Source organism: Physeter macrocephalus, unplaced genomic scaffold, assembly GCF_002837175.3.
Source record: "Physeter macrocephalus isolate SW-GA unplaced genomic scaffold, ASM283717v5 random_857, whole genome shotgun sequence".
Classification (NCBI taxonomy): Eukaryota; Metazoa; Chordata; class Mammalia; order Artiodactyla; family Physeteridae; genus Physeter; species Physeter macrocephalus.
Window position 1 is genome coordinate 17,004 of NW_021146142.1, and position 13,443 is coordinate 30,446.

General features: G+C 55.3%; 1 protein-coding gene across 1 annotated transcript in view; it reads right to left on the reverse strand.

The window, feature by feature from the left end:
* The window catches only part of PTK7 (protein tyrosine kinase 7 (inactive)), a 27,209-nt gene extending 16,997 nt beyond the window's left edge, over positions 1-10,212 (reverse strand). Inside the window, exons 1-10 of the mRNA XM_028486363.2 lie at positions 10,200-10,212; positions 7,477-7,764; positions 6,986-7,088; positions 6,432-6,622; positions 6,186-6,336; positions 5,038-5,186; positions 4,541-4,807; positions 835-968; positions 544-679; positions 313-432 (exon numbers count right to left, since the gene is read on the reverse strand). Of these exons, the coding sequence (XP_028342164.1) occupies positions 313-432; positions 544-679; positions 835-968; positions 4,541-4,807; positions 5,038-5,186; positions 6,186-6,336; positions 6,432-6,622; positions 6,986-7,088; positions 7,477-7,764; positions 10,200-10,212 (1,552 nt within the window). The remainder of the gene's footprint in view (positions 1-312; positions 433-543; positions 680-834; positions 969-4,540; positions 4,808-5,037; positions 5,187-6,185; positions 6,337-6,431; positions 6,623-6,985; positions 7,089-7,476; positions 7,765-10,199) is intronic.
* Positions 10,213-13,443: the final 3,231 nt, after the last annotated feature.

Sequence of the window (13,443 nt, forward strand, 5' to 3'; positions counted from 1 at the left end):
CACAAAAGGGAGAGGCCCGCGTACCGCGCAAAAAAAAAAAAAAAAAAAAAAAAAAAAAAGGGGAAAGAAGGACTTTACGGCCCTGTCTGGACCAATCCAATCATTTGTTGCCTTGAGTCGTCTTATATGTTGTCTAACGCTGTAATCTGACCTCTTTTGTGTCTGGCTTTTTTTTTTCTAACTGGACCATAAATCGGCCCCTACATTTCTTGTCTATCCCAAAGTTTCGGGCGCTCAGCTGGTCCTCAGACAGGCATACATCTGACCAGTGGACTGCCTGCTGCCCCCACCCCATGCTCACACAGTACCCACCTGCCCGGACCCACTTAATAGTGGGCTTCTCTCGGCCTGTGGCTGAGCAGGGAACCGTGGCCTCCTTGTCAAACTCCATGCACTGCTGCGGCCGGGGCGGTGGTGTGAACTTGAGCTTTTCTGTTTCGGTAGCAGAAAAGGGGAGGAATTGAGGCAGCAGGCCTTTAGATTCAGGACCCTGCTGCTCCCTCCCTGGTCCTCTCCTGCCCAGGAGGCCAGGCGCCAGCTCACCCAGCACTTGGACACGGGCCTGGGCCTCGATGCTGCCAGCGGGGGTGCTGCTCACGCAGCGGTACCACGTCCCGTCGTACACCTCCACGCTATTGATGCGCAAGGTCCCGTTCTTGAAGACCTCGAACCGTGAGTCCTGCAGCACAGGAGATGTGCCTGAGAGCGGGTCTTGGCCTGCCCCCCACCATCATCTCCCTGGGGGCAGCCTCGGGGTGGGGGGAGGCGGGCCTTGGAGGTGAGCACAGAGGACTCTGTGTCCCCGCCCCCGCCAGCAGTAAGCCCCGTTCTCACCTCCAAGATGAGCATCTGGTTTCTGTACCAGGAGACTGTGGGTTTGGGTGTGGCCTGGGTCAGGCAATGCAAATAGCCTGGCTTGCCCTCCTCCAGCTGGCTGTCTTGGGGCTTCTCCAGCCACGTGGGCACAGCTTAGAGGGACAGGGAGGAAACAGAAGGTTGACCAACACGTCTACAAAACCAACAGATCCAATCCCAAGAAATTCTAATACCCTCCCCCGCAACACCGGCCCTGAGTTTAGAAACCCTTGTCTGCTCTGGTGATAACTGCAGCCACTACCCCTTAGTGAAGGCCCATGTGCCGGCACCTTTTGAACATTATCCTAGTTAATGATCACAATATACCCCCAAGGTATTTATTTTTATACCCATTTTATAGATAAGACAACAGAGGTTCAAAGAAGTTATGGTGATTTATTAATCCGTGATAGAGAGAGGATTGAAAACTCTGGTCTGCATGACTCCAAAATCCTTGCTTTCTTTATTACACCATAACATTCCGAGGCTCGGTCCCTGAATCTCTGTTCCGTTTTAGCCATGTTCATCCCCTGAATGATCTCATCCAGTCCACGGCCTTCAGTACTATCCAAGTGGATGAGTCCCAAATACACAGCCTGACTCCTGACCTCCCCCCAATGAACTTCAGACCTGCAAATCCTACCGGCATTTCCAACTGCATATCTAACAGGCACTTCGGGCTTTATACGTGCAAAAGAGAATGCTCAATTTCTCCCCAAACCTGCTCATCACAGTTTTCTCTATCTCAGTAAATAGCACCACTATCCAGTCAACTGTATAAGCCAAAAACTTAATTGACTTCTCCCTCTACGGCTCCCCCTGCCATCACATTCATTCTATACAAACCTCATCTACCTCAGCTCTAAAATGTATCCTAAATTTCACCACCTCCCACCTCCACCGCTACCACCTCTGTTCAAGCCCCTTAAATACCTCCCCTAGATGATTACAGTCATCTATTAACTGGTTTCCTGTTTAGACTCTTGCCCCTAACAGTCTAGTCTTCTCAGGATAGCCAGAGTCACCTTTTGAAAATTTCACTCTCACACTCAATCCCTGCAAGGACTTCTCATCCTCTGACTTGGTGGGGCAGACTCTGCAAAGATGGCTTTAAACAGTCCTCCCATCTCTTGCTTCTCTTTGTAATGTGACGTTGCCACTTTCCCATCAAGAGGCAGGGTCTATTTCTCTACTGCCTGGAATCTGGGTGGCCTGTGACTTGCCCTGTCCAATAGAATATAGTGGACAATGTCTAAGCTAATGCCTTGAGAAGGCTTGCAGCATCCACTTTTGCACTCTTGGAACCCAGCCTCCACGCGAGAAGCCTGAGCTAGTCTGTTGGAGTGGCTGTGTGGAAGGGAACCAAGGCACCCTGGTCAATATCCTCCCTCAACTGCCAGACTGAGAGAGGCACCTGAAGGAGGACATCAGGGAACAGCCAGCCACCAGCTGACATATCAGCTGCCACCAACAGCACATGGAGCTGAACCATACCCACAGAATCAATCGTGAGCAAATCAGTGGCTATTGTTTCAAGTTTTGGACTGGTTTGTTACACAGCAGTAGATAACTGGTACACTTGTATTACAAGCCAAATTCTTTTCCATGATCTTACAAAGCTTCATATGATCTAATCTCTGCCTCTCAGACAACCTCAACCACACTCACCATCACTTATTCAACACAAGCCACACAGGCTACTGCTGTCCCTTCAATTTACAAGCCCATTTCTTGCTCAGGGCCCGTCCATGTGGTTCCCTCTTTAATTTAAGCATCAGCTCAAACACCACTTTCTAAAGAAGTCTTCTCTAAACTCCCCCTGGCCCTCATGCCATCTCTCTGTCACTTACCCTATTTTATTTTTCTTCATGGCTCTGCTGCCACCTAAAATCATATATTCATTCCATTGTTTTCCTTGCTTGCTTTGTTGCTCCTATTAGACTACAAACTCCACAAGGGGAAGGATTTTTGTCTGCTTTGTTCATTGCTGCATTCCCAGTACCGGGAGCAGTGCCTAGCACAAAGAAGGCACTCGATAAATCTGTTGATGGAATGCAGGGATGGAGTCCTCTCTCCTCCGGACTGTACCCACTACCCCTTCGCACCAGTCCAGCCCTGCGTGCGTCATGCACTCTCTCTAACTCCACAGGTCTTCTTCTCAGGGGGCAGTGCAGGCACAGGGCACTGTTGGTGCCTGTCAAAAGACTGATCAAAGCCAGCACTCCCACCTCCAGCACGCATATGCCTCACTTGGAGCATTTGCTGAACACTCTTTGTCTGGGCCCACCCCCAGAGAGGCTGGGGGCAGGAGATGTGGAGTGTGGTCCCAGATTCTGCATTTTTAAAAGCATCCCCGGGACTTCCCTGGTGGCGCAGTGGTTAAGAATCCACCTGCCAATGCAGGGGACATGGGCTCGATCCTGGTCTGGGAAGATCCCACATGCCGCGGAACAGCTAAGCCCGTGCGCCACAACTACTGAGCCTGTGCTCTAGAGCCCATGAGCCACAGCTACTGAGCCCACATGCCACACTACTGAAGCCCGCATGCCTAGAGCCCGTGCTCTGCAACAAGAGACGTCACCACAATGAGAAGCCTGCACACCACAATGAAGAGTATCCCCTTGCTCTCTGCAGCCAGAGAAAGCCCGCACACAGTAACGAAGTAACAAAGATCCAACGCAGCCAAAAATAAATAAATAAAATGCAAAATTAAAAAATAATAATAAAAAAATAAAAGCATCCCCAATGAAACAGGAACAACAGACCCCGACTGGAGAAAGGCTGATCATGGCTGCTTGCATTTGTCTGCATGTCGCTGTGGAAGTGTCCTGAGCGCATGTTACCTGGGTGCTGCACCTTCCCACCTGAACCAGGTACCTGAGCACGAAGGTGCATGTCTCCTAGGTTTTAGTATGTTAATGGGAATAATACCATCATAACTTACAAGTGTACAAAGCTCTTTTCATGTTTGAAATCTTTTTGAATTTTTGCAGTTTACCTACTTGGAAAGATGTAGAGGTAAATGGAAGAAGCAGGTTGCAAAATGGTATGTGTGTGTGTATGAATTTGTCTCGGATATCCTTTTAAATTATCACAAACCTTTGACACAGGCATGGGTGTAAATAAATAAATCTCTACGCCTGTAGCAAGGGTATATAGGTCTTTATCATTTATTTCACAAGTCATATGTTCACTGTAGAAATTTGGAAAGTATAACAACAAATAAAATAATTACTACCTATAACTCTGACACATCACCTTCCCCAAAAAGAAAAGGAAAAATCTTTTTTATCTACTTCACTGATCTTTCTGGCCATCTAGTAGGGAAGGTAGTGAGTTATTAAGCCCTATTTTATGGATGAGGAAACTGACCCCTGGCAAGGCAGGTGACTTTCTACCCATGGTCAGTCCATGCACTGGGGACAGAGTGGGACCTGGGTCTCAGGACTCCCACTCCGTTGTTTTGTCCTCTGCAGCCAGAGGACCACTTTTCTGGCACCGCAACCTCTGTGCCTGGCTCGCCACTGTCCACTCCAATATCACCTCCCAGCGGCTGACTGGTTCCCAAGCCGGCGGGGCCTCAGGTGAACACCAGGGAAGCCTCTATCCATCACACCCAGAACCCAAGACCTCCTGGGACCTGCGCTCCCCTCCTCGCCTCGCCCTTCAGGGCAATGATGCTCACTGGCCACGGTGATGTTGACATCCTGTCTCCGCCAACCAGCCAGGTTGGCCGCAAGGCAGGTATAGACACCAGCATCGCTCTCGGCAGTGCTGGAAAACACCAGCTCGGGGCCCTGCTGGTAGACTCTGCCGTGGGCAGGCAGGCGGGCTCCCGCGTGCTCCCACCACACACTGGGCTCCGGCAGACCCTGGGGGGGCGGGCAGGCCACACGCTCCTCGCTGCCAGCCGTGAACACCCGTGGCTCAAATGGTGGCATATCTTCAATCTCTGCAGGGATGGGAGCAGACAGCCTGGTTACTGTGGGGCCCAGGGCACCTGATGTTCTCCCGCAGCAAGCCTTGCCCTTTCCAGCACGAGCCCTCCCCGTGACCTTCAGCATCTCCTCTTCCTCCCTCTGCTCTCCAAGCTGCTCTGAGTGGAAACAGGAACCTAAATCTCCACATGCCCACAACGTGGAAGGCGGCTCCCGCCTCAGCACCCCAGACCCAGGGACCCACCTGCCAGGTGGAGAGTGGCCTCTAGGATGACAGGAGGGCCCCTCTGGCCCTGGCCTACGCAGCGGTAGACCCCTGCATTGCGCGGCCGGACCTGGGTCAGCAGCAGGGACCCGTTGGCAAACACCGTGGCTCTGCGGACGTGCGGGGGGCTGTGGAGGGGAGAGAGTACTCTTTGAAAGGAGTGGCCCACAGGCCTCCTTCTGGAGAGCAGCCAGTGGAACCCCGTCCTGCACAGGTCAGATATGCAGGAAGGAATCAACCAGGAACAGGGCAGAGAGAAGGAAGCCAACACGCCACGCTGGTGTGTGCCTGTGTGCCTGTGTGTGCACGTGTGTGCGTGCGCTTGTTCGTGTGTACGTGGAGGTGTGTATTCTAATTACAAGAGACACAGCTTTGGGGCAGCCAGGAGAGCAGCAGTGCAAGTGGGAGGCAGCAAGCAACCAACGTGGAGACGGAGGGGCCACCTTCCCGCTGAGTCAAGATACGCCTGCTGGTAAAGCAGCAGCTCCAGCACCAGAAGTCCCTCAGACGCACCAGATGGACTACGGATGAAGTCATCAGGGCTGCAGCCAGGCGGGATCCCAGCCCACAGCCTAGGGAGCCACACCTCCAAAGGACCATGGCCACACCTGGCACCACACAGGTGGTGTGGTCTCTGCTCTCATAGGGCCTGGATAAGCACAGAAGTCCCTATGGAGGGCCTGACACCTCTCAGCACCTTCTGGTAATGTGTGCTTCTTCCAAAAAATGTGTGTGTGCGTGCATGTGTGTAAGTAAGGTATCCTTGCCCTCTGGGACCTCCCTGTGCAGACTGTGATCCCCCAGGTCCCCTGTGTCCCTCCATCCTTGGCCTCTACCCTCCCCATCCTAGAAGACCCATGTGGGCAGAAGGGGAGGGGACAAAGTAGAAGAACCATCACTGGCTCACACAGTGTGTCTGTGGGAACTGGAAAAAGATGCCCTTCCTGGAGACCCTTCCCTTTGTTGGACTCATTTTGTAACAGGAAGACATTCTACTGCCATCTACTGGGAAGTCGAAGTAGTACATGTATAGATCTATGATAACTGTAATAAGAACTTCATTCCCTTTTAGAAAACCATACACAACTTTTATCACCATACTGGAAAGCTGCTGCCAGATGCCTTACCGGCTGCGGTTAGTGATGGGAGTCTCATCCTCAAAGACCCACTGCAGGCTCGGGGGCGGGTGGGCTGAGAACTGACAGTGGAACATGGCCTCCTCATTCCTTGCCACTACCACGTCCTGGGGAGCCAGTACCACCCTGGCAAAGCTCTCATCTGGGGTGAGGGAGGCACAGACACATGAGCAGGCAAGGTGGGGAGGCCCCTCCCCCAACCGCAACTCACCTTCTCCATCCCCACCCCAGGCTCACCAGCAATGCTCAAGGTGAAGTTCTGGCTGCTGCAGGCCTGGCCAAAGGCATTGTGGGCACAGCAGGAGTAGACGCCACTGTGCTCAGGGCCGGCTGGCCGGAGGGTCAGGTTCTTCTCCTTACTGCTGACCGTGTGGTTGCTCTGACCATCAGACAGGGCGCTCCCATCTTGGAACCACTGGTAGGTGGGCCTGAGGGGCCGAGGGGGTCAGCAGCAGGGGGGCAGGGGGTTCTCAGGTGGCCGGTAGGGAGGGCCAGAATCAGAAGGTCAGGGCTAGACCCCTCAGTTTACAAATGGGGAAACTGAGGCCTGGAGAGGGACCGTGACTTGCACAAAGGCACACAATTCAGGGGCAGAATCTGGCTGAGATTCTAGATTTCCCAGCTCCCAGAATCCAGGATCGCTCCACAGCACAATGCGGCCCCTTCTCTGGTGACCAGGGCCCAGTGTGGAGCAGCACGGGGCAGGGGCGGTGGCAGAGGCCACAGTCTGGGGAGGCAGCTCTGTCAGTCCAGAATAACCCTTTCCCTCCCCACCCTCAACGTCTCCTTACCGAGGGTGCCCATCAACGTGACAACGCAACATGACCTGGGTCTGTGGCTGGATCTCGGCTTCCGAGGCTGGATGCTTCAGGACCACGGGGCCGGACTCAATCCCTGGAGCAGAGGCCATGGTTGCAGAGGGAGGGGCGGGGCAGAGCAAGGGTGAGAAAGCAGAGGAGAAGGAGGACAAGCAGGAAACGATGGAACCTGGAGGCTCTGGAGCCAAGAGACACTGGGGCACACTGCCTCACTGCTCCCGCCATTTGCAAAAGTATCTGGCAGATCAATGGGTTCAAGACTTGAAGGGGAAAAAAAATAAATTCTGGAAAAATTAAAACTTTTTAACTTCCTCTTATCCACACAAGCAGAGAGCTGACCCCAACTGCATTCTCCCTGCCCCATTCAACTGGAAATGGGAGAAGCTGAGGCCAAGGAGGAGTCCCGCAGGACTCAGGAGTTGAGAGTCTAGAGGGAGGGGGCAGGCACAGCCCCCGGCTCTCACATTTGATGTTGAAGGAGGCATTGGCACTGCGGGCCTCCTCTCCGGTGGCATCATCCCGAGCCACGCACTGGAAGGCTCCCGAGTCCTGCAGCCGGTCCACAGCTGCGAAGCTCAGGCTGCTGCCCTGGGCGAAGCGCCGCTCGGTGTCCTGGACAGGGGCCCCATCCAGCAGCCAGTACACGCGCACTGGGCCTGGGGCCTCGACCTCACAACGGAGCAGTGCCCGGCGCCCCTGCAGCGCATCCTGGGAGGATGGCTCCTTGATGAAGACAATGGTTGCCTGGGCACCTGCAGATGGGGAACACGGGAGAGGCAGGGTCAGGGGGAGCTGCAGCCACTGTTCTAACACAGGTCACCCACTGTCCTGTGCACAGGAGACGTCCAATAAGTGCAAGCAAGAAGGATCATGAGACCACAACTGCCAAGTGTCCACTGAGGAACGTTTACACGGTGCTGGGCGCTCCGCAGGATACAAAGATGCAGTACCCTCAGGACGCTAGTCTGGAGGCGGACACAGGATACAGCAAAGTTCGTGCCAAATGAACGATGTGGGCAGTCGGTGTCTCTCGAACACCGAAGAGGGAAGGAGCCCCAAGGGCTAGGGGAAGGAGGGGATTAATGCTACATAGGACACTCCCTAGAGGAAGAGGGCCTTGGAGCTGCGGGACCAGATCATAGGAAATGCCAGACCAAGGAGCGGGGAACATTAGCAAGCAACCCTCCCACCATCTTCAGAATGCAGGACACTGAGCAAAGTTAAATCATGATCCAAAGAGCTTCTTGGAAGGATTACTGGCACTCACGTACCCGCTGAGCGTCCAGCATCAGAGGTGGCCACAGGTCAGGGAGGCGGCTTTGAATCCCATCCACAGACTGCTCTGCAGCCCAGCATTCCCCAGGGGCATCTTTGGGAGAACCCATCCCATCACAGGAGAAGCCAATATTCTCTTGAACTGGCATTATTCCCAAAGACATGCCAGGGCCACCCCCACGTCCTTCTCTCCATCCTTAAGGATCTGTCCGTGGCCAAGGCTGGCTCTTCTGTGCTAGGTGAGAGGTGAGCTAAGTGGTCCCAGGTTTTCACCTGAAGCCACTCCCCCCCCTGCATGGCTACAGTTCAGCTCTGGCAGGGGTCAGGGGGGCACCCTTGGAGGAAGGGGCCCTGCAATCAAAGGTGGAACTATAGCCAAACAAAGGGGAGAGTGAAGAGCCTGTGCAGAGTGGCAGATGGGCTGGGGAGGCGGAGGGCAGGGCCAGGCAGGTGGCATAGTTACCAAGCAGGAATAATACACTGGGCTTTGTTCCTGGTCCATGTGGGCGCCCTGCAGAAGCCCGGAGCTGCGGAGCCCGGGACACCAGCCGCCTGGGGAGTTTTGGCGGTGGGGGGGGCAGTGATGGCACAGAGGAGGATGTGCTGCCCCTCCAGGAAGAAGGAACAGGCCACCTGGGGCTGCTACGTGAAGAAGCAGGCTCTGTCTCTGGCCAAACTGGGCCCAGCAAGGGCAGGAAGGAAGAGGCTAATGGGATCCTGCCCATCCCATCCCAAACCACTGGAGACTGATCTTGGCCCAAAGAGCACCCTTCCAAGTCCCTGGGCGGAGTGGGGGGAGGGGGGTTTGTTTCTTTAGGGCACAAGAACCTGTCTCCTCATAAAATCAGTTTCAAGACAAGTTCAGGATCCCCCAGGGCTGGGTCCAGAGGAGGGGCTGACCCAGCATTCCGGAGGGGCCGGCCCACAAGACACACAGAGCTGAAAGGGGCTGGGAGCTCCCGCATTACTTATCATTGGGCTCCTGCTGGCTCTCTGGATGGGACAATTCTCCACCACGCTGGGCTACCCCACCCACTGTGCAAGTTAGCAAATCTGCACCCAGTCACCCTAACAACCCAAACACCCCCGCTCACTTCCAATCTCTGCACAGGAGCGCAGTCCTGCCCCCGCTGAGCAACGTGGTACAACCCCTGTGTAGTACAGATGGGTGGGTCAACTGAGGTCCAGAGAGATGAAGGGATTTGCCCGAGATCAAACAGCTAATTTGTGGCAGAGCCAGGACCATGACCCAAGGAGGCCAACTCCATACCCCACGCCCTTCCCAGCCCCGCCCAGGAACTCAAAAGCAATCCTGGAAGTATCTGATCTCAGAATGGGTCTCACTCCCCGCAGCCAGGTAGAGAGATAGACACACCTCCTGCAGACAACGCCAGGCTCACAAAGGCACTCAGCGAACACTAGCTGAACTGAGGTGACCTCAGAGGAAGTGTGGGGCAAGAGCTGGCGGACACAGGGGCGACCGGAACACTTCCCGACCCCCACTCCTGACACAGATGGGCAGCCTCGCACCGAGGCCTCAGCGGGCCTCTGCAAACGTGACTCACCCAAATCTTGGGACTCTCGACCCAGAACGAAAGATGCTCATCAAAGACCAGAGAGAGATCATCCGCCTCAAAGTGTAGATGACTCCCCACTTCCCAGCTCAGCTTCTCCAGACACAGTGGGGGCCAGGAGTCTCGTCCACACACAGGAGCGTTAGTTAAGCGTTTGCAGTCAGGTCCAACTTGATCCTGACCATCACACTCGGTGTGCCTGACCTTGGGTAAGGAACACAGACCGTGCCCCAGCTTCCTCTGCCTCTCCCATGAGGCTGTCGTGACTCAAAAACGCAGTAACACGTGTGAAGTGCCTTGGATGAGCTCGCTCGGCGGGCGGCTACCGTGGTCCTTACCTCTATCACCCATCCTGCCCAAGGACTCGAGTTTTAGGGATATTAGAAAGCTCCCTCCATGCAAGGCCCAGCACCAGCTCAGACCCCAGATGGGAAGTGGTAATCAGGTGGTGGGTAGGATGGAGGGAACGGGGCTGTGGGGTTGCAGGAACCACAGACCACTTGCCACAGAAACCTGAGCTGGGAGAAGAGATGGCATGACTCAGAGGGACCCCAGCTCAGCCTCCAGCATCCCGTCCTGTCCCGGGGCTGGAGCTGCAGGAGCTGTGGTGAGACGCTGCATTCCCAGACTGCCACTCAGAGCCCCCTCCGCACCCCCAAGACAGGGCCTGGGAAACATCAAAGCCGGCCCCGCGGGGCCCTCTGTCCTGACGTCAGCTCACAGCAGGTCCTGGTTAGTGCTTGGCTGGGGCAGACTTTAGATGTTACAAAAAGCAGGGAGGGCAGCCACCAGGCCTCCTCTAAGACCCCGGCCCCTGCTCTGAGCCCACACCCCTGGCCACCAGGCTTCTCACGCAGGAGCCTGGCCCAGTGCTGTGGCACCCACGTTTACTCTGCCCAGTCTGGCCGTCTGCATGGTCTGCAGGAGAGGCTGGTCTGTTGTTTTGTTTGAGGGGAAACGGGCAGACCGAGGAGCCCCTGGCAGATATGCCAGACTCCAGACGGGGCGGGGCTGGGAAGTGAGGGACTCTTCAGAAGCTTAGGCTGAATGACAGAGAAGGAGGAAGGCTCTGGGGATCGAGGTGGTACCTGCCTCGAGGTGGCACAGTCTCCAGCACATCCCTGTCCCTGCACCACCTGACTTGAGGATGCCCCCAGGGCTGTGGTCCAGGGAAGGCCCGCTCTGGAAGCACACCGGTCCTGGGCTTCCCAAAGCCGCCCCCCTTTCAGAGTCCGGTCCTCCGTGCATCACACCTTCTACACCCAGGCCCTCACGGAACACCTGGCCCACTCGCCCCTCAAGGAAGCCGCTCAGCATAGCAGCAGCCAGTAGCCCTGCCGCTCCCTAGCAATGCCACCTCCACTGGCCTCTCCCTTGACATGAAATGAGGACCCCAAGCCTACCACTCAGGGGCTGTGTGAGGCTAAGTGGGTTCATAAATGCAAAGCCCATAGCACAGCCCAGAGCACACAGAGGGCATGGTGGGCTCAAGAAGCACTGGCACCATGACCAGCAGGCAGAGTCATCTGCCCACATCAGGCACGACCCCAACAGAGCTGGCGCTGCAAATACCCAACAAGGACGTTTTCCAAGCCATTTCCTTGGCTCCTCAACAGCCATCTACATGCAGACACTCACTCTGCCTGCACCCTGGCCCCAGCCCCCTGAGAAAGGGCTGTGTGGGCAGCGGCCCAACTCCCGCTCCCCACCCCCCAGCAAGCATCTGGTCTGGTGCCCACCTTCCTTGATGCTCTCTGGGCTCCAGGCCCAGTCGACCCACGTGTATATACGTGTGCATCTGCACACACACATGTGTAAACATGATTTTATGGAAAGCAGAGAGCAGCAGGAAGTTTTTCTGCTTTGATAATTTCAGCTACTTCGGTCCAAGTAACCATCTGGGCCACTCAACTACCTGTTTCCCAGAGACCAGTCCTCTTGGTCTTGGAAAGACAACCCCCGAAACTGTACAGGTCCCAGAACCTGCCAAACCTGACCAGTTGATTCCATCTACCTTCTCTCCCTCCTACTAAAGAAATTCCATCCTTCGGACAGCTGCCTTGGGACCAGGCAGAGGTACCAAGATGACCCTGGGTGGCCCTGGCATGGACATCCTGCATGGATGTGTGTAATTACGAGTGACTGTGACCTTTCTCACGCACGAGGCCAACCGGCCACAGGCAGGAAGCTGACTCTTCCATACCCAAGACTCAGTCCCTGGTTCCAGGGCCCACATCCCTGTGGGGACATCCTGCCTCCCGGATGACCTCGAGAGCACAGGCCAAGACAGCTCCTATTGGCCATATGGTCCCCTGAGGGAGAGGTTTGCCAACTTCCTGTGCCCCATCTGGGGCGACAGCATCAGGACACAGGCCAGGAGAGACAGCCCTCAACCCGAGAGGCACAAATGCTCTGTTCCAGGAAAGAGAGCAGCCCCAGGCCTCCTCACCCACACGAGGATGGCCCTGCTCACTGGTTCCCTCCATGTGGAAACTCTAAGGACACCAAATGAGAGGCCCCAGGGGTACCAGGGTCCCTGCCCCACTTCTCCTCCCCAAGGGGCCAATGCACCACAGGACTTTGGCCTTCAGGGTCTAACTGGTGCACTTTCAGCTGCTCTGGGACGCTCCAAGAGTCCACGGTTCATAGGCATGCGTCATTTTTTTGAGGAACAAATCTCAGTAAGAACAAGTCGTTTGCATGAACAGCAAGCCCAGTCATCTCCCCAGTTCACCTGGGCCAGCAGGAACACAAAATGCTGCAGTGGGGTTTGTGAATCTGGGGATCTGGAATGTCCCCCTCCACCACCACCAGTCCACCACCAATATACCACATGTGGTTTTAGCACCAACAACCCTGTATGATGATAAGCCCCAGAAAATCAGGGTTCAGAGGGTTGCTGAAAATCCACCACAGCTGACTCAGAGACCCAGAGGCAGAGCACAAAGTTCTAGCTGCCCCCGCTTCGGCCCCACCTCCCGAGTGTCTACAGAAGGCCCCAGGTTCGCTGACAGCAGCCCCGCAGCCCTCCACAAGCCATCACAGCCCTCACTTGGAGCCATGCGGGAGGGAGCAGAGCCAGGGACCCAGCTGAGTTTTCCTGTCCTGGGATTTAACTGTAAATATCTGGAGAGACTCCCACATCCGTATTAGAGAAACAGAACAAAATCACCAGGGATTAGCATAGAAACAACTTAGCGGGCCAGCTCTTCTACCTTAGATGAAAACCACAACTCAGCCCTGCCCTGCCCACTCCCGGGAGGCCCTGGAGGGCGAAGATCAACCTCTGATGGCAGAAGCGGGTCATGTCCAGTATCATGCGGCATCCGAGCCCAGAGGGGCAGATACACCGGTTGGGAGATGTGCTTTAAGAAGCTCCTCAGCCAGCAGCCACACCACCTGATCCTCGCACCAGCCTGTCTTCTGCTGGGGCTCAGAGGGCCATACCTAGGACACATCCCTCGCCCTTAGTAACCCTCAGATGGCTGCGATGTCTCCAAGGAAGCGGCAATAAATTAAAAGCTCAGCCAGAGTGAGGTGGTGTGACCAGGCAGAAGGAACATGGGGTAGAGAGACCTGGGT